This window comes from Meles meles, chromosome 10, assembly GCF_922984935.1.
Source record: "Meles meles chromosome 10, mMelMel3.1 paternal haplotype, whole genome shotgun sequence".
NCBI lineage: Eukaryota > Metazoa > Chordata > Mammalia > Carnivora > Mustelidae > Meles > Meles meles.
Window position 1 is genome coordinate 88,754,298 of NC_060075.1, and position 27,063 is coordinate 88,781,360.

Below are 27,063 nucleotides of genomic sequence, written 5' to 3' on the forward strand. Positions count from 1 at the left end.
AAATGTAGGTATTAACTATTCCCTGGAAGCCGGTGTTCAGGTTGGTGTGGCATAGCTTATGAAATATCCTCTGGTAGCCTCCTTTCCTCAATTAGGAGAAAGGTCATCATTGGTCAGTTGTATGGGTGATGTATGTCTTGGTAACGACATTTCAATGATCAGCGTCGATGTTACTATCATTCCAGACTAAGTGACCCAGCCATGATTCTTGTTCTTGGCAACATCTTAAAAAAAAAAAAATTAAAACTGGTAGACATGAATAGTGGCCGTTGTCCCAGGCGTAGGGGGTGAGCCATGGCAGCTACGAGGTTCAATGCACAACTACACTGATACACGATGCAGACCAGTATCCTGGTTTCTCGGTGCAGGATGAGGAGAAAGCAAAAAAGAAGCTTTAGCTCTTCATTCTCCATTTGACACCAAGCATTCAACCTCCCAGGGGTCCCAGAGGAACAGTGACGTCATCCCTCACGCACGTCCAAAGTACTACCTCCAGTCAGACCCAGGATCTGGAAGTGACCACAGAGGGATGGAGACCTACGTTCACGCTCTGTTAGGCTTAACTCAGTCTAGACCACACCACTTCCCAGGGTGTGTAGGGTTCAGTCAGGGAAGAGCCAGTAGCATAGGTTTTCTAACCAGCTCTTTCACGAAAAATATATTCTGTCCAATTTAGAACTGTATCAGCCAGAGATGAGTAAAATAAACACTACCTCCCTGCCAGGTGTGGAAACTTCCTGGTCACATTGGACGTGCACAATCGGGATCTGGTCGGAACCAAGAGGATGAACGAGCCTCCCATCCAGAAGAGAGGAGTCTGTAATAGGGCAGCAAGTGATGCCCCAGGAAGACCAGCCTGTCACAGCCACATGCCATCTGGAACCTCCAGGAACATCAGTGGCCTTAAGGAATGTAAGCACCTGTGACACAGATCCTTCTAGGTCCACCAAGAGATGTTCCCTCCCTCCCTCTGACACATGAAGACTGTTAGGTACAGAGCTTAGTCTTTTTCATTTTCTCTGGGACTGGTTTTTTGTTTATTTAGATTTTTCAGTACACTGGCTCCATCCTGGCTTAGAAAAGACATCGTGGCTTCTCCACTGATTTCATCTGCATGACTGAAAAAAATGTCCCGCAGAGTGTAAGGAGCCAGTGTGATCCCTTACCCAAGGCAGGAAAGGGGATGCATAAAAGGAGAAGAGGTGAGGTTTGCGGGGGACACAGTTGGCCATGACCACCAGCCCAGCCAATCCAAACCAATCAAGAGTAATCTACAACCACGAAATGCTGCTGACTTCCAGAAAATATGAAGAAGGAAATCCAGATGGACATCAGAGAGACCAAAAGACCTAGGATATGTCTGAAATAAAAGGGAAGAAGAGAGCAGAATTGCAAGTGCCTAGAACTCTTTTCCCCTCACTTTCAAGGGCCAGCTTGGAGGGCTAGCAGAAACAACCAAACACCTATCACCATACCAGAAGGCCCAAGAGTGAGGTTCTGGTCAGCTTTCATAGCCCACGGATCACTTCACGTTTCTAGGTAGGATTCTAGGATCTGGCACAAAAGAAGGTATGAAGTGTCCTCTTCCAAAATACAGGTACGGTAAGTCATTTTCCCTGTTATGTGGGCTCTTTCAAGGAAACATATCTCTCACTCTGGAAACATCTAGGGTTGCTATCGGTTGTTGTCTATACTATAGTAGAAGAGGTGAGTGACACACCATGCTACTGATGATACAGTGACCTTGAGTTTGAATCTTACTGTAATAGGACAGAGACATCCCCGACCCTCCTTCTGCTGGAGACTAAATCAAGTTCACATTTCTTTGGCTGAAATTATTACCTTTTTAAAAATCTCTTTTGTCTCCCTGGTAATTATAAGTTCTGCATATTTCTATTTTGATACTAGTTACCTTCCTATTCTTAAGTTATATTTATACCTATATTTGAATATTTATATGCTGTAATTAAATAGACATGCCAGACACTGTTTTACTTTCCTCCTCCAAATTTTAGCCTTCTGTCTCCCATCCTCTTCCACATCTTAGATCTGGTTGAAAGAACAGTGATCAGAAAAAAGGAAACAAACAATCTTAAGTTTGAGATTCCAAAGCATAGCTTGGAAGTTCAAAATTATATGTTCATTTACACTGGGCACCCTATGTCTCCCTTTGTCCTCACTTGGTTATTCATTACAGCAGTTAAACTGGGTAACTTTTTGATTCCAGGTCCCTTGACAAAGGGAATGAGATTTGTTTTAATCACCGGTATCCCCAGATCTGCGACATAAATAATACTTCCCTGACTGGAGAGCCTGTTTGCCAAGGATACGCAAAATTGCTTTATGTCTGGCCATTCAAAAAACGGCATTCTTAAGACTCTCATCAGCCACTGACAAGAACTCCCTTAGCTGGGAATATATTGCTCTAAAGTTCAACAACAACAAAAATCGATGAAGTTCCTACATTTAGTTTACTGAGATTTTGCTGCCAGTTATTTCTAGGGATGTCATTTTGACAATTCAGAATGCCAATACCTTGAGATAAATTGGTCCATTTCTTAATGTTCATGGGAACTCTAGTATTGTCCCACCACAAGACAATTTCTCAGCAATAGCCTTCTAGTGATGCACTGCAATACAGATATTGGTGAGTCCAATTTTTGCATTCCTTCCAACCTACTTGGTCCTTACCTGTAGACTGTACTTAATGAAATACAGTCCTGTCTTTGCCAGATTAGGTACATCAGTCTCACCAGTTCTTAGGTGAATCTGCTTCTCCTTTAGCATTCTAATTTTACTGTTGGAGAAAACCCATTTGTCTCCCTGGAATAGGAAAAATTAAACATTATAGCTGTAAAGGTGTAAGAGAAGGAACAGCAAGCAGAACACCCAAGGTGTCAATCCTGGTACTTTACTTTTTCAAGTTACTTAAGATCTCCCTTCTTGGTTCATCTTTTATAAAATGAGGATATTAACAGTACCTACTTCCTAGGGATGTAAATGCAGTTTCAATGAGTTGATTTGTATAAGAGAGTATTTGGCACAAGTATTCAATAATATTCGCTCTCATTTGTACATTATCAGAATACTGTAGGCAAATGAAGGCACTACCTGCTTTTGCTCCAATTCCTCTGGAAGATCTTTTTCTTCAAAATGGTTCACACTACTAATTTCACTGGGGATTCTAGACTCTCAGAAGCCTAAATGATGACTGTGGCTTTATAGGAAAATAATACTATCATTAGGTCCAGAGATCAGCACTCATCACATGGGAGTCATGAGTAAGAATTGAGATATTGAGCTCATCCTACATACTAGACCCATAACGAACTCCATGCAACTAATTCTGGACCTCTCAGTGTGTTGCTTGTCTTTGTGAAGGTACGTTCAGAGGTGTGAAGGTTGGGCCACAGTTTGACTGTATAAGTACCTGGAGATAAGGAAACAGAACACATATGTACTCTTACTCAAACTTCCAAATGCATCATATGCCAGAAATTTCAGGAAGATTTTATTTAGCTCTGTCGCTCTGCAGATATCCCAGTGTTGGGTGTTGATCACCCACATTTTAAGAAAGAATGGAGACAATATATATATAGTCTCTGGTGATGGTCTCTGCAGGGCTGGAGCTGTTGAGATGGCTTTGTTTGTGCAGTTTAGAGGAGCTTAGCCAGATTGCTTGCTCTAACCACAACAGGAAGCCAGTGCTGAAAGGGTGAAAATTGGGACAAGCAAGACTGATCTTACCTTGAGCCACTATTGGGACTAGCCAGTGGCTTAAAGGATTACAAAGTTAGGCTTGATTCAAGCAGGAGGTAATGTCCAAGGCAAAGAGTAGGCAAGCAGTGGATTGGGTCCTGCAGCTAGAAGGCCCATAGGTCAAGACCTCTCTGAATATCACTTGCTTTGGTCAAGGCAATTCACCTTCTTAGAACATAACTCAAGCTTGCCTTTAATGACATAAGAAAGAGAATTCACATACAGAGCCAAACAAACTATCAGGATTCCAGACAAGCAGACTGAAAATATGATCCCATGTTGGCCCCAACAAAAAATCGTAAAACTAATCAAGAAGCCAAGACAGAACCACGTCACTAGCTGAGGAGACCCAGCAGGGATCCATGGGAGGCCAGCTGGGAGAGGCACAGGTGCTCAGGGTCCATCCCATGGAACAGATCTCCAGCTGACTCTATGTACCTCTCTGTGGTCCCCGGTGACTACAAATCCGAAGACCAGAACAAGAGTACAGCAACACGCTGTTATGTGTCATATTACATGGTAGGTAGACTAATGCCTCCCAAAGATGTCTGCACACCAGCCCTTGGAAGCTATGAATATGTTTGGTTACATGGAAAAGGGGAATGCAGTTTGTGGACACAATTAAGTTTGCTGATCATCTGACCTTATCATGGGGAGATTATCCAGGTTGGCCTAATCTAATCATGTAAATTCTTGAAACTAGAAGGAGAAGAAGTAAACCAGAGCATCTGAGAGGTGGTACACAAAAAAAGACTCAACTCGCCATTGCTGGCCTTGGAGACGGACAGGTGCCGGGAACCAAGGAATGCTGGCAGTCTTTTGAAGATGGAAAAGAGAAGAAAGTGAATGGTCTCATAGAGCCTCCAGAAGGAATGCAGCCCTACAATACCTTGATTGTAGCCCAGTCAGACCCTTAGCAGAATTCTCATCTACAGAACTGTAATATAATACATTCAAGCAATACATTCAATACATTCGTTTTAAGTCAATAGGTTGGCAATGATGATTTGTTGCAGTAACAGTGGAAAACAAATGCACATTATGACAAAGGGAATGTTTTAATCGCCATTGACCCTAGAATCAACCAAACCATAACTTGTCTCAAACGATATTCCTTCTATATAAAAAAGTGACTTCTCCTTGAAGAACACAAGTAATACCTTCAAGAGGGGGGAGCAGGCTTGTTGGAGGGGGAAGAATGTGTGTTCATCTTGACTCCCTGGAGCTGGGCACAAATCAAGATAGGGACAAGACCCAAGCCTGGATCACAGCCATTTTAGACTATTCTCAGTTTCCATTCAGGAATGTGAAGTTCTGCCCATGGTCATATATTCGTCTCCAGCAAGAACTAGTATCTCCTACTCTGTCTGGGCAAACAGGTAACTGCTCTTCTAGATACAGATAATGGTAATAGAAAAAAATTTAAAAAAAAGAAGAAGAATAAGGAAATTCTTCAGCGAAACATATTAGAACAAGGGTACCATCCTGTCACTTCATTAAGTGTTTCTAACTAGCAGAGTCTATCAGTAATTCACAGGGCCATCATCCCAGAACTTAAAATGCTTAGATCATCACAGTACTATACTTCCATTGGCAAACCCCAGCCTCAGTTGGGAAAAGTAGCAGATGAATCACAACTGATTTTTTGCATTCCCAGAAGGAACCTGGAGCCTGTGGATAGAGGGTGTAAGTACAGAGCCTTGAGGGGAGGAGGGAGCCCCAAGGGCAGAAAGCAATAGCCCAAGCTCCTGCTCAGGTTCTAGAACTTACCCTCAGCCCTGCCTGAGGCTACTCTGTGGCACCCAAGTTCAAAGCAAAACCACCTCCAGGGCATTTCTCTGGCAGCTTAAGACTAGGTTAAATTTCATTTTAGTCAAGGGAGGTCATTGTTCTGATTCAAGCATTGTTCTAATGTCACACTGGTCAAGGTTTTATCTATAAATTTTTGGCTACTGCTTTCAGAATTTGAAGTTGAAAGATGCGTGAAAATTTTTTGACAGAACATTTAACACGCTGACTTCTTTTACCCTCTCTTGACCTGGTTTTTGTCCTACACTTCTTTTAATACTTACTGCCAATTCCAATTCCATTTCTCTGGGGAGTTTCTTGTTCCCAGGAAGCAGCATTCTCTATAAATACATAGATTACCAGACGGTCTTGCCATAGATCGGTGGAAGCCTAACATATCTCAAATTATTTATTTTCCAAAGTCTGGATAATTTGTTTTGAAGGAGCAGCAAAGAAAATGGAAGGCTAAAAACACATTTTAAGGAAAATCTGCTGGGAAAAGGGAAAAAGAAATAAAGAGGGGGAAAGGGGGAACTTAAACAATTTGCCACAGTTGTCTTTTTCTTTAGATTTTTGTTGGTTTAAGTGTCATAAATCAGTTGCTCTGAGTCCACAGAACCTTGATCTCTTAAGCAGGCAAGGGGTGAGGGGATGGGAGGACAGAAGTGGCACTGAAGAGAAGCAGAATGGACGCAAGGAACAGTCAGCTCGCAGATTTTGTTACCCAGAGCCCCAGCATGCTGCTCTGCCCTTTTCTTTTTTCTTTTCTTTTTCTTTTTCTTTCTTTTTTTTTTTTTTTAGATTTTATTTATTCATTTGACAGACAGAGATCACAAGTAGGCAGAAAGGCAGGCAGAGAGAGAGAGGAATGCAGGCTCCCCGCTGAGCAGAGAGCCCGATGTGGGGCTCAATCCTAGGACCCTGAGATCATGACCCGAGCCAAAGGCAGAGGCTTAACCCACTGAGCCACCCAGGTGCCCCTGCTTGGCCCTTTTCAATGTGGCAGAAAAGTAATTCAGTGCCTGGTCTAGATCATGTCTCTCCTGAATGATACTCTGAGTCCTTTCTACAAAGAGAATGACTGCAGTCTATAGCGTATACAACCCTTCTTCCACTGTGTAAGGATGAGGACTGGTGCAGAGGGATATATAGATAAAGAAAGACAGGGAGGTAAGTAAGTAGGTAGGTAGGTAGGCAGATAGACAAATTAATTTATAGATAGATAGATAGATAATCACTAAACTGTGAAAAAGCACAGCCTGGGAGTCTATTAGAAGTGTGTAAATGTGTGCATCTGATCACCCCTTGGAAGTCAGTTCCACCCTTCCAAAGGATGGGCATCTTTCTTGAACTCGGTTCTCCTTCGGACATTTTTGGCATGCAATATTTAGCTTTCCCACATGTTTCTTTTGAACAATTCATTTTCGCCATTTGACGTTTCTAAAACATTAAAATGTTACTTAAGGAGAAAAAAGCAAACGTGAGCAAACAGACTCAAAATACAGATAAAAAATAGGTGGTTACGGCGGGGGGGGTGGATGGGCTAAATAGGGAAAGGAGATTAAGAGGTACAAACTTCCAGTTATAAAATAAGTAAGTCCTGTTGACATAAAGTACAATATGAGGAATATATTCAGTAATATTGTAATATCTGTGGATGGAGACAGATGGTTACCACACTTATCATAACGAGCATCTTCTAATGTATATAAATGTCAAATCACTATGTACACATGAAACTCATATAATATTGTATGTTGACTGCACTAAAATTAAAAAAAAACAGAAACATAAAAAAGTGAGTGAGTTGTATAAAAGAAAATCTTGTCACTGCTGCCAAATTTTGTCTCAGGAAAGTGCACAGAAACAGGCATTCTGTTTCCAGGGGGTCCCGCAAGCTTGGGAGAGCTCATCCTCACTGAGAAGGAATTTCGTTGCTCCTCAAGTTACGCCTTGTGCTGAGGAATGAAATCCTGGTAGCCAGACTGGCAGGAGACCCCTGACCTTGTCCAATGGCAGCCAACAGTGACCTTGCCTGAGTCCCATGGTAAGTCAGGCGGAGAGCAAGCGTACCACCCTCTGTGCACTTGCTATGCGGGAAGACAGGAGTCAGCTTGTGAAGCATTTCTTCAAGCTCATTACTTCCCGTAATATGTGTAGGCATGGAGCATCAATGAGTACAAACTGATTCCTAACTATGAGTAATGCAAGGTAAAGAGTAGGTAGCATTCAGTGATCTCCACTGGCCTCCTTGTCTCACGGATAAAACAGCCACCGCACAACGAGCCACATGGGAAACAACTGCCCCGGTCATTTTCGGTCTGTGGCTCCAGCAGATTTTGCTGAGAAAATGGTGATACATATGTACAGCAAAGAGTACTGTTCGTATGGCCACATGGAGAAAGAGAATCTTTTCTTTAGACTCTATGTCTGAAATGCAGTGTAGATTTGAGCACATGAAAAATGTTGCCTGAGCCAAGGGCTTTCCTGCAAACAAAGAAACAAAAACAATTTCAGACATGCTCGTGACCTGCCGGCCCTTTAATGAACGTGTTCATTAAAACAATGTGTCTATTAAAAGCCCAGAGATGTTACTCAGAAACCTCTAAAGAACCTAATAGATTAATATCTTTATTTTTACCCAAAGGAGATAATTATGTTACAGGCAAGTAACCATGTGTAAATTAAGAAGGTACATATGTATTCCTAGACATGTATATGTAGGGATACACATAATCTCAAAAGGAATATAAGAACATATAAGAATGTTCTTAAAGAACATATAGGAATGTCTGGCCGACACATAGGCAATTTAAAATATCAAGCCAAAAAAATCAAGCCAAAAAATCAGGGCGGATTTTCTTGTGAAATGTGTATAAATCCAAGTATACGTGTATTTATGTAGTAAAACCTCATTAATTCCCATTCCACGCATGTAGACTTTATAATTACTCTAATGCTCTTGGCACTGTATATAAGATGAAATACTGATTAGGTGAAATAGTAGTATAAACAAAAGAAATATTTATACATATAAAAGCTCACAGTTTCTAAGTATCATTTTAGTAGTAGCTCTTATACTCCAAGAATAAATGTCTAATTATAAACACCATGTTAAGCACTGCCAAGATTCTGTAAGTGTACTCAGTACTAAAACCAATGCTCTATAGTGATTTCACATGCATTATTACTGTTAATAAGGAAAGGGTAATAGCAAACTTGGTGTTCAAAGCATGGCTTCCAAAACTAGCCTGTCTGATTCAAATCTGGCTGTCCCTTTTGTGAGCTTTGTGTGACTTTCAGCAAGGTATTTAAAAGTTCTGCACCTCGGCTTCCTCATATATAAAACAGAAAAGAATGTTGGCATTGACAGAGAAGCAATGAATGACGCCCTCTGTCCCCTTCCCCTGCAATGGACTGGATTTTTATGTCTTCCCAAGATTCATAGGTTGAAACCCTAATCCCAGTGTGATGGAATGAGGAGGTGGGACCTTTAAGAGGTAATTAGGCCATAGGCGTGGAGCCGGCATGAATGATAAGTGCCCATATAAGAAGGGGCAGAGAGCATGCTAGCTCTCTCTCCACCCTGTGAGGATACGAGCTAGTTACCCCAAGCCAGAAGAGGGTGCTTCCCCACAACCCAGCCATGCTGGCTCTCTAATCAAAGACTTCCAGTCTCCCAAACTGGGGAACCCTCCTCAGCTCTGAACTCACTGAGAAAGAGTGGCAGCAGGAAACCAAAATATTCCCTTTATTATGAGAAAGATTAGGCTGATGAAATGACTGTGGGTCGCTCCACCAAAAGGACTTCGTCCTAAGCTGCACCCTCAGAATTACGCCTCTTACCTTCCTACTACAAGACAGTCCTGGAAAAGCAAGCCCACCCTGTGTTTATCCCCAGTGCAGGGGAGTGGAACACGGGCCTCGTGTAATCAAGCAGTTCCTCAGGTAAGGTCAGGAAGGCGCTGGGCCCCTGTGCCCTGATTTTCCTCCAGGAAATCACTCCATTTCCATGGAGAGGAATAGGTGTGGGATAAATGGCCAGGAGTATTTTAGGGAGAATCCCTCTTTGTGGAAACCGGAAAAGCCAGGACCATGTGCTCTCATGTTTCTCTTGGCTTTGAGAATTAAACAAGATGATGGGCCCTCGACCCCACTCATGGGAAGTATAAATAATTAGCTATTATGATGGGTGTTATTAACTATGTCACTATCTGGAGTTTAAGAAATTTGGTTGGATCCAAGATACATGTCAAAAGCCGTCTAGTGGACATTCTAGAGATCCGAACTGCCTCGGGTTTTTAAGTTCTCCATTCTGATTTGTGTTACATTTGGTTATTAAGGTTCAAAATTTGGGTAAATTAGTAGGTGATGTGGTACCATTAATGGTGTTTCCTCCTGTCTGGCACCCTATTCTAGAAAAGCTTTTTCTCCACTCTGTAGCTCCTAAGTGCAGGTGCGGGCAGACTCCTGATTAGCCCCTTTCAGCAACGCCCGGGGCGCAGGGCTGATTCAGCACAAGGTTCAGATAGATGTATGGCTCTTCGCTCCGGCAATTAGGGCTGAGCATCCAGGCAGCATAAAGGAGCTTTTACCCTCATCACACACCCCAGACTCTTGTCTCCTGAGAGCCCAGTGTTGATTCGCACTTTCTCTTCCCCTGCTTTCTAAGGGATTCGGTACTTTTTGTGCTATGGCCTCAAGGTAAATGCTCCTAAAATTATACTGGGTTTAAAACCGAAAGTTACCAGGATCCCTTTTGTTTTCTCCACTGGACTCTAACCCACAGTATTGCATGTCCTGGGTTACCTAGCAACTCGGTTGTCCAGAAGTAGACTGAAGCGTAAACATAGTACCTTCTCCAGCTGTAGAAATACTGCAGCTCTGGTTTGTGGGCTAGTGAAGAAGCTGTGGGACGGGGCTCTGCTTTCCCAGGTGTTCAGAGTGACAATCACGTGAAAGTTCCCTCGTGCAGCGCAGTGGCTTGGCCGGCATCAGGTCCTTCCATGAGCTCATGCCTGAGTAGTTAATGGAGTTAAGTGAGTGCAGGTTCGTTTTCTCACCATGTTCCCCGTGACTGCTTCAGCAACACCAGGCAATTTATCATGTTCTTTGTGCAACAGTGTGTGGACTTTTTAAAGGATGAATTTAGACGTCCTCTTCCTGCCCAAAAATATACAAAACTAAAATAAGCCATTCTCAGGTTCAAAGTCCTGATTAGGAGAGTTGGACCAGCCGCGCGGGCATGCCCACGTGACCCACAGCCTAGACGCCCGCCCCCCCTCGCCACCCCGCCCCACCCTCGTTGCTTTTATTCTCTTGCTTAATTTTACTTTGGAGAAAGACCCAATTAAAAAGCACTGGTGGATTTTTCTAAGGACGTTTCCTTCGCAGAGCTTATGTTCCACTCTTTGGCCAGAAAACTGGCAGAGCAATTAGCAGCTCTAGGAAGTTTCTAGTTGTTTGTGTACTATTTCAGAAGAACCCACTGTGGGCATCAGCAGCCTTCATACAGAGGGTTCTTGGAGAATGTGGATCCTTCCTAACCGTTTGGAATACGCTTAAAATTGAAATCAACAGTCTTGTCCTCACAGGGATGTCATTATGTTCTAAGTTAGAAGATGTCATGATAGCATACCGTAAGGGCACAGATTTCTCTCCACCGTCATTCTCCACTTACCTCCACCGCGTGAGCTCTTTAACATTCAAAAATGTTTTCTGATACACTTGCACAAAACCTCCTGCTGAAATAAAGGAATCTATCGCTCCAAGTAAGTTAGTCATTTCCTAGGTGACATTCTAATAAGAAACCCATTTGGGGATAATAGTCCAATTGGAACTAATTCTCCATGTATTCCTCGTGGTCAGGAAATAGCATGTGCAAATTAATCAAATGTTCCGGTGCCTTGTGTATTCTAATGTTTAGTATAGTGATTCCACTACATCTTCTAGGATGATCAATTTGTAAAGCATTAGAAATAATTATAAAACCAAGAGGAGTGTTATTTAATTTTTCATTGACTGAGACATTAGCTTAGGATCTTTCAGGTACTGCTTGGGATTAGGAACAGCTGTTGGTTTCCACTGGCTATACGCATTGTGCAGGTTAATAAGGTTCTGGTTAATCGGATGCCAGAAAACAGAATTTATTATAGCACTCAAGCATTCATGTGGAACATAATAATACCTTTCCAAAGAAACTAACGGGGCCTAAACTATTTTAATGGCTTCAATTAATCTTAAATACACTATAACTTTTGGGAGACTGTGCATTTCAAAAATAGCCAAGTAGGGGAAGTATGGATTAGAGGAGAAGAAAATGTATATTTTGATAATACATTGTCAGAAACTAAAATTTTTGTTACGTAATGGTCATGTGGAAGCACAGCTTTCAAAAGGATAGAATTTACTTATTTATTTTTATTTTTATTTTATTTTTTCAGTGTTCCCAGATTCATTGTTTATGCACCACACCCAGTGCTCCATGCGATACGTCCCCTCCATAATATCCACCATCAGGCTCCCCCAACTCCTCAGCCCCTGCCCCTCCAAAACCCTCAGTTTGTTTCTTAGAGTCCATAGTCTTTTGTGGTTCATCTCCCCTTCCGATTTTCCCCAACTCACTTTTCCTTTCCTTCTCCTAATGTCCTCCATGTTATTCCTTATGCTCCACAAGTGAGTGAAACCATATGATAATTGATTCTCTCTGCTTGACTTATTTCTCTCAGCATAATCTCCTCTAGTCCCATCCATGTTGAAACAAAAGTGGGCTATTCATCCTTTCCAATGGAGGCATAATACTCCATTGTATATATGGACATATCTTCTTTTTTTTTTTCATTTTATTTATTTTTTCAGCGTAACAGTATTCATTCTTTTTGCACAACACCCAGTGCTCCATGCAAAACGTGCCCTCCCCATTACCCACCACCTGTTCCCCCAACCTCCCACCCCTGACCCTTCAAAACCCTCAGGTCTTCTGCCCATTTTTTGAGTCACTGAACTGTGAAAAGAGCCAAGAAGCTCTTCAATGGAAGAATGGATAAAGAAGATATGTCCAACAACCTGAGGGTTTTGAAGGGTCAGGGGTGGGAGGTTGGACATATCTTCTTTATCCATTCTTCCATTGAAGAGCTTCTTGGCTCTTTTCACAGTTCAGTGACTCAAAAAATGGGCAGAAGACCTCAGCAAACACTACTCCAAAGAAGACCTACAAATGGCTAACAGACACGTGAAAAAAATGTTCATCGTCATTAGCCATCAGGGATATTCAAATCAAAACCACATTGAGATACCACCTTACACCAGTTAGAATGGCCAAAATTAACAAGACCATTAACAGCAAGTGTTGGAGAGGTTGTGGAGAAAGGGAAACCCTCTTACACTTTTGTTGGTGGGAATGCAAGTTGGTGCAGCCACTATGGAAAACAGTGTGGAGATTCCTTAAGAAATGAAAAAATAGAGCTTCCCTATGACCCTGCAATTGCACTACTGGGTATTTACCCCAAAGATACAGATGTAGTGAAAAGAAGGTCCATCTGTACTCAGTGTTCATAGCAGCAATGGCTACAGTTGCCAAACTGTGGAAAGAGCCAAAATGCCCTCATTTATTTATTTTTAAAAGACATTTTAAAATCTTAAAAAATCTTAAAAAAATTTTTTAAGATTCTATTTGACAGAGACAGTGAGAGAGGGAACACAAGCAGGGGCAGTCAGAGAAGGAGAAACAGACTCCCTCCTGAACAGGGAGTCTGATGTGGGGCTCAATCCCAGGACCCTGGGATCATGACCTGAGCCAAAGGCAGACGCTTAACCAACTGAGCCACCCAGGTGTCCCAGCATAGGATTTGTTTATTTAAAAATTGGATTTGAGGGCACCTGGGTGGCTTAGTCAGTTAAGCATCTGACTTTTGGTTTCAGCTCAGGTCACGATCTCAGGTCCTGAGATCAAGCCCTGCATCAGGCTCTGTACTCAGTGCAGTGTCTACCTGTCCCTCTCCCTCTACGCCTCCCCCCGTTCATGCTTGCTTGGGTGTGCACACAAGTGCACTCTTCTTTCTCTGTCTTAAATGCATAAATAAAATCTTTTTTAAAAATTGGATTTTAATCACAGATTTCACTTAGCAAATTTTAAAAGTTTTCAAATGCAACCGAGCTTCATTTTTATTACTCTATTATACGACCATCCAGATTTTCAGAACAGATACATTAGAAAAAGATCAAATGTTTTACTTTAAGAGAAGGCCAACAAGAAGTCAGTGGGGCATTCAAGACCTAGTCCAATGTCCTGTGGCCTATAGGATACCTACTATGGAGTACCCTTCCTGGGGGGAGACCTAAACATTTTCCCCAGGAGTCCAGAGCCTGACCCTGTCAACCCAGGTTTTATCCTCACAGTTCTCTGAACAGCTACTGCCTTAGCCTATTGCAAATAAGAATTGCATTTCAAAAGTTCTGTTTTTGGAACTTTGAGCCAAATGCCCATTGCATAAAATGAAGCACAATGGCATATCTTCTATTTTATTAGATTCATCTCATAAAATTTGATTAAGGAAATCCTATCCTTTGAAGATAGGAGCAATGAGAGAACTCCTCCTATTCTCCTGTGGTTTTAGTTTCAGATTATTAATTCTGCCCCTATTTTTATCCTAACTTGTAACTGAGAGTTTCTAGAAATGGAAATTTTTTTAAGATTTTATTTATTTATTTATTTGACAGAGAGATCACAAGTAGGCTGAGAGGCAGGCAGAGAGAAAGGAAGAAGCAGCCTCCCCGCTGAGCCAGAGCCCGATGCGGGGCTCGATCCCAGGACCCTGGGATCATGACCTGAGCCGAAGACAGAGGCTTTAACCCACTGAGCCACCCAGGCGCCCCTGGAAATGGAAATTTTAAGATTTTCTACCCTCAGTGTAGAAAGACCTTGAGAAAAGTTGTCTTTATCAATGTCACCATTCCACAAACATCCTGTTCCAGGGAATTGGCCTGTAGTGTCCAGTAACCTGCCCAAACCTGTGTCACTTGGTGATTTCTGTTAAGTTTCACTAAAGCTATAAGTAATACAGTGTCATTCTCCAAGTGATTCCCATTCATAAAGGAAAAATACTTGCCTTCTTTTTTTGTGTGTCAGTACTTTTCTCGTACATAAACATTATTTAATGTGTAAAACATTTAGATTATTTTTAAACTCTTCCAAGTAACACAGCATTTTTAGAGGAGATTTTTCTTAACTGTGGTTTGGATTCAAGCATCTTGTGTGCCTTTCCAAATAAAGTTAGTTTTTGCTCATGGAAACCATATTTTTTTAAAATACACAGATCATCATTGCTAGAAAGACCTTGGAGAACAAGTTGGTATTGTGAGTGCTAGGAGATACAGAAGGAAGGGGGATTTGAAATATTTTGAAAGCATCAACTTTTTTCTAATTGTTCTGAGTACTTATAATCTGTTGTCTGATCATAACAAAATTGTCTCCGTTGAATGTGCCATCTTAAAGATGAATCTGTAACTAGATTTGTAATCGTGGGCAGTTGTGATACTGACTTCTATAAACTATATTTTTGAGTATACTGTTGAGGTATTAAAATTCATTTATTCATTGTATTTCCCCATTCAAAATATTTTAGTGCTAGCTATCTATAAGGCACTGTTTTAGGTGCTAAGAGTATGGTGGTTTACCAAAGTTTCCTTCCTCAGAAAGCTTACAGTCTGTTAATTGAAATTCTTGTAAATAAGTAACAAATGTAAAAATGTACAAAGATTCTAAGTAGGTACAGTCAGAAGCTACAGGGGTTTTAAGAAGGCAATATTGCAGGTCAAGAAGAATTTGAAATGGCTTGCTTTGTGGATGGTGTTGGATTTGACTTGATCATTGAGAGGGATTTAAGAGTGGACCGTTTAGTTAGGTTTATTCCCAGGTATCTTATGGTTCTTGGTGCTATAGTAAATGGAATCGATTCTCTAATTTCCCTTTCTGTATTTTCATTGTTAGTGTATAAGAAAGCCACTGATTTCTGTACATTGACTTTGTATCCTGCCAAGTTACTGAATTGCTGTATGCATTCTAGTAGTTTGGGGGTGGAGTCTTTGGGGTTTTCCATATAAAGAATCGTGTCATCTGCGAAGAGAGAGAGTTTGACTTCTTCCTTGCCAATTTGGATACCTTTTATTTCTCTTTGTTGTCTGATTGCCATTGCTAGAACTTCTAATACTATGTTGAACAAGAGTGGTGAGAGTGGGCATCCTTGTCGTGTTCCTGATCTCAACGGGAAGGCTGCAAGCTTTTTCCCATTGAGGATGATATTTGCTGTGGGTCTTTCATAGATAGATTTTATGAAGTTCAGGAATGTTCCCTCTATCCCTATACTTTGAAGCGTTTTCATCAGGAACGGATGCTGGATTTTGTCAAATGCTTTTTCTGCATCAATTGAGAGGACCATGTGGTTATTCTCTCTTCTCTTATTGATTTGTTCTATCACATTGATTGATTTGCAAATGTTGAACCATCCTTGTAACCCAGGGATGAATCCCACCTGGTCATGGTGGATAATCTTTTTAATGTGCTGCTGGATCCTGTTTGCTAGGATCTTGTTGAGAATCTTTGCATCCATATTCATCAGTGATATTGGGCTGAAATTCTCCTTTTTGGTAGGGTCTTTGCCTGGTTTGAGGATCAGGGTAATGCTGGCTTCATAAAAAGAGTCTGGAAGTTTTCCTTCTGCTTCAATTTTTTGGAACAGCTTCAGGAGAATTGGTGTTATTTCTTCTTTGAAAGTTTGGTAGAATTGCCCAGGGAATCCGTCAGGTCCTGGGCTCTTGTTTTTTGGGAGGTTTTTGATCACTGCTTCAATCTCATTACTAGATATCGGTCTATTCAGGTTGTCAATTTCTTCCTGGTTGAATTTTGGGAGTTTGTAGCTTTCCAGGAATGCATCCATTTCATCTAGGTTGCTTAGCTTATTGGCATATAACTGTTGGTAATAATTTCTGATGATTGTTTCTATTTCCTTGGTGTTAGTTGTGCTCTCTCCCTTTTCATTCATAATTTTATTAATTTGGGCTTTCTCTCTTTTCTTTTGGATTAGTGTGGCCAATGGTTTATCGATCTTATTGATTCTTTCAAAAAACCAGCTTCCATTTAGGGACAATAGTGGCAAATACTCAAGGCAGAAGAAAAAAGAGAATGATCCCAAAACCTGGTGCATAGGCAGGGAGTCAAGTGTGGCTCAACCCAAGTGAAATGGAGAGTCTAAAGGGGGGGGAGACTGGAAAACTAAATGGGGGCTGGATTGTGGAGACTTTGGAAACCCAAGATGTCTTCAGTACTGGGGGGAGTAAGGGTGGAGCCACCAAAGGTTTGGATCATGATGGTCTCAGTGGTCATATGTGATGTGGATTAGAGTGAGGTGAACCGAAGGTAGAGGGAAGTTAGGGTTCCTTTTGAGATATAAGAGGCATAAAGAAGGATAGTGTCCATGATACCTCCTTATGCAGAGATACTGCACATATACTGTCCTGTAATATAACATGAGACCCTAAATCCAAGTTCTCCCAGGCAGTCTTCCTACATGTCAGCCCTCTGGGTCTCTGTGTTATCCACACCTGCCTATAGAGTCATGCTCTTATAAAAAATAGGAAATCAGGTGTCCACTGTTGGCTTGTTCAAGAGGTAGCAGCTTGGTAGCTTCAGGAATTGTTTGACCCTGACCATCACACAACTCTATGTTGGTTGTGACATCAGAGTCTTCTTAAGGGGTATGCCCTGGACCATCACCTGCCTAGATGTCATAGCCCATGCCTCCCTTGCAACCCCAACATGGTCATGTTCTCCATCCCGTTACTGATCTCCTGGTTGCTCCTCAAACACCCCAGGCCTCTCTGCAACCCCAGGGCCTTTGTACATGCTGTTGCCTGGAACATCTTTCCCATCAATTTCACTGGTCAATGCCTTATCTCCTTCTGTCCTTAGCTTAAATGTCACCCCCTCAAGAACCCTTACCGTTACTCTTTATCTAAGTCTTTCGTTTCTTTTCTACCTAGGACTTCAACTTCCAACTGTTTTATTTGCATGTTACTCATTTTTTTTTTTGCCTCTTTCCCTGCTAAAACATAATATATACCATGTCCCTTTTCTGGATTAGTGTGTCTCTAGCGCCAAGAACTATGTCTGGCACTCCATAGGAGATCACTAATATGTAACTGTTGAATTAATGAGTGAATGAATTAATGAATTAGTGAATTAATGAACATACCTGTTCAGAAAGCCCTTTATAACCTAAAACTATCCTCCTTTACTCCTGAATAATTATAAACAGAGTGGCAACAAATGGCCACTTTTCTTCCGTAATCTGCCCAGTGACATATTCTATAAAAAGTGTTCATAAGATTCTCATAGTGATATTTGGGAGACAGAATATAAGTATTCTGCTTAAATTGCTGAATTTTCATTAAAAATTCTGGTACCACACCATATTGCAGTGTTTTTCAGCCTTTTAAAAAATGAAATAGGGGCACCTGAGTGGCTCAGTGGGTTAAGCTTCTGCCTTCGGCTCGGGTCATGATCTCAGGGTCCTGGCCTCTGCTCAGCAGAGAGCCTGCTTCCCCCTCTCTCTCTGCCTGCCTCTCTGCCTACTTGTGATCTCTGTCAAATAAATAAATAAAATTTTTTAAAAATTGAAATAGAGATTAGAAAATATCAGGGTGCATTGCATCTGCTAAGTATAGTTTCGAGAATCTTTTCAGTGTGTATGTGTCTGTAAGGAGGTTCCAATGTGAAATTATTTTTTACCATGACTCAAAGTCAATATGCGCTGGGTATTTTCCATGTTATCCTAATCCCTTATCTGGCTGCTGTCGAGCTCTTCAAAGCCAGTGTTGAATTGTCATTCTGCAGTGTTATGATTCCTTATGGCTTGTTTGCAGTGGAAGCCTTCCCACAAATGCACACCAAAATTCAATTTTTTAAGTATTTTCTTAGAGATCAACATACGTTAACCTCTCTCAGAATGCTGGGTTTGCAGTAAAGAATGTTCCCAGAGCTGCAGGGCTAGGCTGCTTTTAAGGAAACCAGGAGAAAAACAAACAAACAAACAAACAAAAACAAAACAAATATTCAGGGTAGGACAGTGGTAAGATTTGCTATTCTTTTAATCAAGAATTTGAGGGGCGCCTGGGTGGCTCAGTGGGTTACACATCTGCCGTCAGCTCATCCTGATCTCAGGGTCCTGGGATGGAGTCAAGTTCCAGCTCCCTGTTCAGCGGGGAGTCTGCTTCTCCCTGTCCCTCTGCCGCTCCCTCCCTGACACTCCCCCCTGCACTTGCTCTCTCATGCTCACGCTCAAGTAAGTAAATAAGTATTTTTTTAAAAGTCAAGAAATTGAGGCAATGATTTGACGCACAATAGCAGTATTTCTTAAAATAACATTTATGTTAACTATTTTTTTTTCCTTTTCTCTCTCTCTCTCAGCTGCCTGCCTTGTGCTTGGCTGCATGATTTTCCCCGATGGCTGGGATTCAGATGAAGTAAAACGGATGTGTGGAGAAAAGACAGACAAGTACACTCTGGGGGCTTGTTCAGTCCGCTGGGCGTACATCCTGGCTATTATAGGGATTTTGGATGCCCTGATCCTTTCATTTCTGGCATTTGTGCTTGGTAACCGACAAGACAGCTTGATGGCCGAGGAACTGAAGGCAGAAAACAAAGGTAAGATTGTTTTGGGGAACTCTTATCTAGAAGCCTTGAGCACATCAAGTCTCAGTGCTTCCCTTGTGGGTCTAATTTGCTGCATCTTCTAATGCTGTCTAGTTCATAGATATTCCCCTAGACTCAACTCAAAAAATTTTACACAGCTGAAATACAGTTTACCTTTGAAATACAGTTTGTGTTGAAATACAGTTTACGCACTTTACCTTTCTAAGGCTCTCAGAGTCCATTATTATTTAAATGCGTTTTTCCATTTCCAGTTTCTTTTTCCCTCCCTAAGTTAATGGCTATGATGTAGCTTTTTTTTTTTTTTTGGTCTACTTGATTAAATAGTGAGAACATCCTCTTCATGTATTTCTGCCATTTTCCAGATTGAAATAAAAGCCCGGGGAATCTCATAAAACCATCTAGAAACATCTTTAAGCTCTTCACAATCATTTTATTTGAATTCAGACTCCTCTCAGAGAGAAGGCAAGATATTTGCCCTAAATACATAGGGGTTTCAACAGTTGCCTAATTAACTGAATTAGAACGTGTTATCTGGACGGTGAAAAGTTCTATTTCTTTTCAAAAAGAAAAGGGTTTCTGAAACACAAAGTAGAATAAAAAACAGGACAATGACCAGTAAATGATATGTAAATATTACAGTGTGCCATTAAAAAGTAGCAAGTCCTCGGGCGCCTGGGTGGCTCAGTGGGTTAAGCCACTGCCTTCGGCTCAGGTCATGATCCCGGGGTCCTGGGATCGAGTCCCGCATCGGGCTCTCTGCTCGGCAGGGAGCCTGCTTCCCTCTCACTCTCTCTGCCTGCCTCTCTGCCTACTTGTGATCTCTGTCTGTCAAATAAATAAATAAAATCTTTAAAAAAAAAAAAAAAAAAAAAAAAAAAAAGTAGCAAGTCCTTAGTAAAGATGCCTGTCCATTTTCTTTCCAGACTTTTAAACCAAGTGTTTGGGGATTGTTTGGGGATAGAATTTTACCGTCTCTGTCTGTTGCAAACTTAGATTTATTTCACTGTTTTGTCTTGGTTATTTTTAACTTTAATACTTTGGACTTACATCAGCGCCTTCAATTGAGTGACTGATGCCTCTAGTTTTTATTTCTAATTGCAAACTAAAACTATCTTCGAATTCCAAAATTTAGCTTACTATTTCAAGTAGTTGCTAACTCCAAAAACTCTTCACTGCTTCAAGAAGCCTCAAATAGAAGTATGTATTAGTGTCTATAGGAATGTCACATGTAATGATAGTGTAACAAGCTTTATATTTAGACCATTGCTGTTGATGCTTGTAAACTATGAACTATAAAGAGAGAAAATCAAGAGGTCTGGAAAAGCACAGTCATCCTTGAGCTCTTTATCTCCCTGATTTATGGACAGAACACATACTAGTTTACTTGGTTTCATCAAAAATAGTCTAAACATGGGGTAGCTGGGTGATTCGGTTGGTTGAACGTCTGACTCTTGGTTTCAGCTCAGTTCATGGTCTTAGGGTCATGGGATCGAGCCCCATGTCAGGCTCCTCGCTCAGCATGGTGTCTGTACCTCCCCCTCTGTTCCTACCCACGTGCATACATGCACTCTCTCCTTCCCTCTAAATAAATTTTAAAAATTAAAAAAATACTCGAAACATAAAAATCTTTCACAAGGGTGTATTGCTTTCTAAAAACAGAATTACTTCCCTCTCATGGTTGTACTTTCTAGATTTTTTAAAAAATGATACAAAGATAATCATTATGCTTTTAAAATCCTGTTACAGATTTAAAGTACTTTCACCTGAGCTCATTCATTTGGAACCCTAGTCCGGTCTTTGTAATCTGGTGGATGTACACAGGTCCCTGTCTAGTTAGCTTCACTTCAAAGTTAATAAGAATAGCTCAGTATTAGGATAGATTACTTTTCCCTACAGAGTGAATTCAAGAACACACCACTCAGTTCTGCAGATGTTGATTTCTACCACCACCTAGTAATGGACTGAAGTGCTATTTATTCACTCTACAATTTAAAATTATCCTGAGAACATTTAACTTTCCAGACCTCTTTTGACCCCCAAAAAAGGAAGTTCAGAAAATGTTTTAAACATAACAAAACCAGGAAGATCTTTTAATTGGCAATTGAGAATTCTAACTTCTGTCCACGTATATGAGCGACAATTCTGAATGCATGCTTCAGAACGAAATGGCTAGGATTAGAGGATAACCCTCAACAGTTCTCGAAGTGGGTCTCTTCTTGAACTGGATTCAGTTACATGTGGATGTCTGATCCCTTCAGTTGAGGTTTTCACTTTTAAAAAGCATTTTCCTCTCCAACACCTTGGTAAAAGCATTGATGGAAAAGGAAGTGAAAAGAAACCAGTACAGGGGTGCCTGGGTGGTTCAGTCGGTTAAGCGTCCATCTCTTGCTTTTGGCTCAGGTCATGATTTTAGGGTCAGGGGATTAAGCCCCACATCAGACCCTGAGCTCAGCAAGGAGTCTGCTTGTCCCTCTCCCTCTGCTTCTCTCTCTCTCTCTCTCTCAAAAATTTTTTGAGAGAGGCCAGTATAAGGTCTGGGGATTATCTCTGCATGACTTTTCCATGTTTATCATCTTCGTCTGTTTGTATCACACTTGCATGAGTCCCTAGTTTCTTCTATCTGGTTCTGAAGGACCCGAATCGGTAATGGTTCATCTTTATCAAAGGGGACCCAGTAAAGTAACAGAGAGCATCAGGCTATGCTGAGGAACATCTCAGTTGTACCGCATTCTTATTCCACAATCAAATTCTTTCCTCTGAATTCTGAGAACGTATCGGCAGCTCTATTGTGTAGAAATTTCAGATCCTCCTCCGATAGGTTCTGTATAAGATCAGACTCGAAAATGTAATCAGACCTACATGTTCTGGAGGAATGGTACAAGACTCGTCGTAGCTCTACCAAATAGTGTTTAGGGTTTGGTATTATTTAAACACTTGGTTCAGTGTTGAAACTTCCACAGTTGGATTGTTCGGGAGAGCACCAGTCAATGATTTGTTTGTTTATGTTTGTGTATGATCAATATTTTTCCAAAAAAAATTTTTTTAAGATTTTATTTATTTATTTGACAGAGATCACAAATAGGCAGAGAGGCAGGCAGAGAGAGAGAGGAGGAAGCAGGCTTCCCGCCGAGCAGAGAGCAGAGAGCCTGATTCAATCCCAGGACTCTGGGATCATGACCTGAGCCGAAGGCAGAGGCTTTAACCCACTGAGCCACCCAAGCGCCCCTGCGTATGAACAATTTTACTAAACAGTAGTTCAGTTGCTTTCAAGTGCATGCACTAACCAAAACTACCTTCACTGTTACTCTATAAATCCTAAAGAGGGAGATCTGATAAGTGGAGAAAACTTGTAAATATGAAGTCGATTACATTTAAATTGGTACTTTTGCTATTTGTATGGATACATCCATATCCCTTTTCACTTATTAAAACTATTTTTTTCACTATTCTTTTTCTGTCCCTTGGTAGCGAAGGCCTCCTTTGGATTTCAGAGCAATGCAATGAGACAGAGGCCATTCTAGCTCAAAGAATTTTAGCAAAATTTACTAATGCCATGATGCTTGTTGTATTCTGGAAGCAGACAATACCGTATCTCCAATCTTGGCTCAAAAGAGTAAAACATTTCTATGTTCTGATACACATTCTATTACCATACACACTGTAATACCTTTTACAGTCTTCTTCTAGTTTTATGGTCTGCCAATCATCCTTACAACCTACATCCTATAATAAATAGCAGGGGCATTATGGAGAGACTAAACCTATAAGTGGAGCATATGCCTCCCATTCCAAGAAGTTTGTCCCGAGGAATCTCATGATAGGATTGTATCATCTTTTTGTGACTTTTATAATTAATCTAACAACACACTTCTCTGTATCTGGAAAAGCCACCAAATGCGTTCAGGTATGCCATGTGTCACTGCAGTAAGGATACTGCGTAGGTCCATGAGTCCTGCCTAACATCCTCCCCAATGAATAAAGCAAGAATCACTGTTACATAAATCCTAGATTATACTGAAACAGGGACGGGAACTCCATTCTCATTGTTGAACTGTAGTCCACTCACAGATTCCTTAAGGGAATATAGGATGCTACTGAGCCATGAATTAATGATCACAAAGGTATGATTCAAAGGGAACACAAGGGGAAGTTACACAGGTGAGCTCTCTACCTGGACAGACCACCACCTGTTGTGATAAATTTCCTGGAAACTCTCCCCAATCCCATGAGAACTTCTCCCTTCGATACCACCTGCAACATTTCTTAAGCATTTCCCAGGAGTGCAACAATAATTGAAAGTGGTCTCTGCTGAAATTTGTCACAAATTATAAAATGGCAAAATTGGAATAAGGGAGTTTGGACAGAATTTCAACCAATGGAAGGCACCAACTTTGAAGACGCAAGGGTTGTCTTAGAACTTCTGTGAGATAGGGGCGCCTGGGTGGCTCAGTGGTTTAAGCCGCTGCCTTCGGCTCAGGTCATGATCTCAGGATCCTGGGATCAAGTCCCGCATTGGGCTCTCTGCTTGACAGGGAGCCTGCTTCCCTCTCACTCTCTCTGCCTGCCTCTCTGCCTACTTGTGATCTCTCTCTCTCTCTCTCTGTCAAATAAATAAAATTTAAAAAAAAAAGAACTTCTCTGAGATATTAAGTTAATAATCTATGTTGCATTATCAAAGTCCCACAATATTTTCTCATGGGGAAAAAGAAGGGCAACAAAAACTCCACTGAAAAGCAAAGAGAAGTGAAAACTATTTAAATATCTAACTAACTTATACAGGAGTGAGCGCGTGTGAGAAAATTCGACTGTGCATGTGGGAAGTCAGCCCTGCAGGCTGTGTGCCATCCCTGGCTCTAGGGATAAGAGCAGGTAGGCAGGCGTTCATTCTTGTTTGGGAGCTCAGCAGCATGGTTTCTCAATGAGCCAACAACAGGAGGCATTTCACCTTGATATGCTGCTTAATTGCATATTTTAACACATTGAACTGTGAAGTCAATTTAATTATGTAAAATTAAAGTTTCATCCAGATAAAAAGGATTCGAAATGAAAGCTTCATTTTCCATTTCTTTCATTAATTGTGAGAGGATAAATAATTACATTTTCCAGAACTCCTGTGCCGCAAATATCTCTTTTCCTTGTCAGACACCGTTCATAAAGAGGTATGTTTCTGCATTTGTGTATATGGTCTTTGGAATTGCTTATCAGATAATTGGGTCCTCTCATGAGCAGTTTTAAAGTCACTCTGTCTTCTAACACTTAAACTGCAAATGAGAAAACATGATTATCCATTAAGAGGTGACTCTAGCTACCATTTATTAAGTGGCTTAAGCTCTTTTTAATGCTATAATAGGCAAAGTTAAATTCATTTTACTCAAATAGCTAATTGAGAAACCATTCAGAATCTTGATTTAAAGGTCCCACGGATGTCATGCCACAACCACAGTGTGAGTGGCAGTGTGGTGTAGTGGAAACAATGTGTGCTGCCTGGAGCCCATGTGGTCTCCGACATTCCCTGAGAGCCCTGCCCCCACATCTCAATAGTTCCAGAATGAAGCTTCCTCCTGCATAAGATTCAAGGTTGTCAATGGTACCTGCTGTTTCTTCCAGCTCTAAAATATTCTGATTCTGGGGACACCTCCAGAGTGTCTTTAAATGTGCTCCAAGGGCAGTAAGAGCTCCTGCCTCAGAGTAGTGAATATGCCAATGGCTCTTAGGGGCTTGTTGGCAATATAAGGGTAACTAAGAGAAGGAAACGATGAAGGTCAAGGGGAAGGAACTCTAGGACGCCAGGGTGTGTCTCCCCAAACAGCGCTGTCACACCCCCATCACTCACACCACCAAGTGAAAGGAGTCAGATTTAGAAACGCTGGCCGAAGCGCCTCCTTGCCTCACTAATTCCCACGTTATGCGGTGCCTGTGTGGACACCTTGACAGTGGACAGAGCCCTAGATCAAAGAGAAATACTTTGTCTCTGGTCTCAACTCCAACAGAAAGGGACTTTGAGCAAGTCCCTAATAACCCAGAACCTCAGTTTTATGTTCTTTAATATGAGAATAATAATAATACCCAGGTCTGCCCCCGTGGAATTGGGAAAGTCCAGTGAAAGCATGTATGTGGACACAATTTCTAATCAATAATATCTATGTAAGCTTTACTCATTACTGATCATTTATCCTGTATGACTTATTTCATCTTTGCAAGAATCCTGTGAGATAGCTATCATTATCCTACCTTTATACACCAGAAACTGAAGCTCAGAAAAGTTAAACATTTTATCTAAACTTCCATAGCTGGGAGGGAATGAATCCAGGGCTCAAACACAAGTCATTTTACTCAAACCTTCAAGTTTTTTCTACCATACAAGATGGTGAAATCATTTTTTTAAGATTTTGTTTATTAGAAAGTGCACCAGCAGAGGGGAAAGGAAGAAACAGGCTCTCTGCTGAGCAGGGAGCCTGATGTGGGACTTGATCCCAGCGCGCTGAGCCGAAGGCAAACACTTAATGGACTGAATGACCCAGGTGCCCCAGAATCATTTCTTTCTTTTTTTTTTTTTTAATATTTTATTTATTTGACAGAGAGAAATCACAAGTAGGCAGAGAGGCAGGCAGGGAGAGAGGAGGAAGCAGGCTCCCTGCGGAGCAGAGAGCCTGATGCGGGGCTCGATCCCAGGAGCCTGGGATCATGACCCGAGCCGAAGGCAGAGGCTTAATCCACTGAGCCACCCAGGCGCCCCCCAGAATCATTTCTTAAAATACTCTGATTCTGTTGCTTTCTACGTGACCAATGAGCCCTGTACAAGTAAAGAGTTTACTCTTACTTTCGTTTAGATTTTTGATTAACATTATCTAAAAGCTACCAATCTACTTGAGAATAGACTACTCCCATGTTGGTACACGGTATGTCCATTGTCATTTGTCTCAAGGTATTTTTTCATTTATCTTGATTTCTTCTGTGACCCACTTTAAAACTCACCCTCTTTCTTGACTTCATAACTTTGTGGGAACCTAGTGAGGAAGATCAGGAAGCCCGGGCAAAGAGTATCAGCCCTTTGAATTAAATCTTTAATAAGGCCATAGTGAACCCGTGAGCCCCCTGTTTCCCTGTGGGATTAGTGTTGAACAAAGTGATCGTCATTCTTATATTACCTTTTCACAGTCGACTGCAATGAGCCACCTTGAGACTCCGTCAACTTCTAATGGCTGCCCTTGCCCAGATTCCCTTCGCCTCTCTGGATTCTTTCCATGGAGTCTCCTATGGGGTTTCCTCCCTACTTCTGCGCTCTTTCTACCTGCGCTCACTCTTTGGGTTATCTCATTGGGTGCCATGTCTTGAGGAAACCATACTAATGTCTCCCAGGTTTAATACACCAGCACCTCTCCAGGGAACTCTGGTCTCCCCTACCCAAATCCTACTTGATATCCTTTCTGAATATCTACTGAGCATCTCAAACTTGCATGTCTGAGCACCTGATGTTTCTTCCCCACAAAGCCGCCACTTAGCACATTCTTCCCCATCTCAGTTAATAACTACTTTATCCTTCCAGCTGCTCCAGCCAAAACTTCAATCACTCTGGACTCCTCTCTTTGTCTCATGACTCACATTTAACCCACCCAAAAGTCATGTTCATTCTACTTTCAAAGTACAGCCAGAATCCTCTGACTTCTCACTCATCCCCCTCGTGGCTGCCATCTTGGTTCAGACCGACATTGTAAGACACTCCCACATGGGTTCGCTGGTGCCACCCATGCACCCTTTTCGTTGGATCTCAACAGAGGAGCCACGTGAAACTGTGAAAGGGTGAGTCA

The 27,063-nt window shown here is 41.5% G+C and overlaps 1 protein-coding gene across 2 annotated transcripts in view; it reads left to right on the top strand.

Annotated features, from left to right (window-relative positions):
• The window catches only part of LHFPL3 (LHFPL tetraspan subfamily member 3), a 592,049-nt gene that overhangs the window by 398,551 nt on the left and 166,435 nt on the right, over nt 1-27,063 (top strand). For both annotated transcript variants that reach the window (XM_046020087.1, XM_046020086.1), the window contains exon 2: nt 19,010-19,246. In XM_046020087.1, the coding sequence (XP_045876043.1) occupies nt 19,010-19,246 (237 nt within the window). The remainder of the gene's footprint in view (nt 1-19,009; nt 19,247-27,063) is intronic.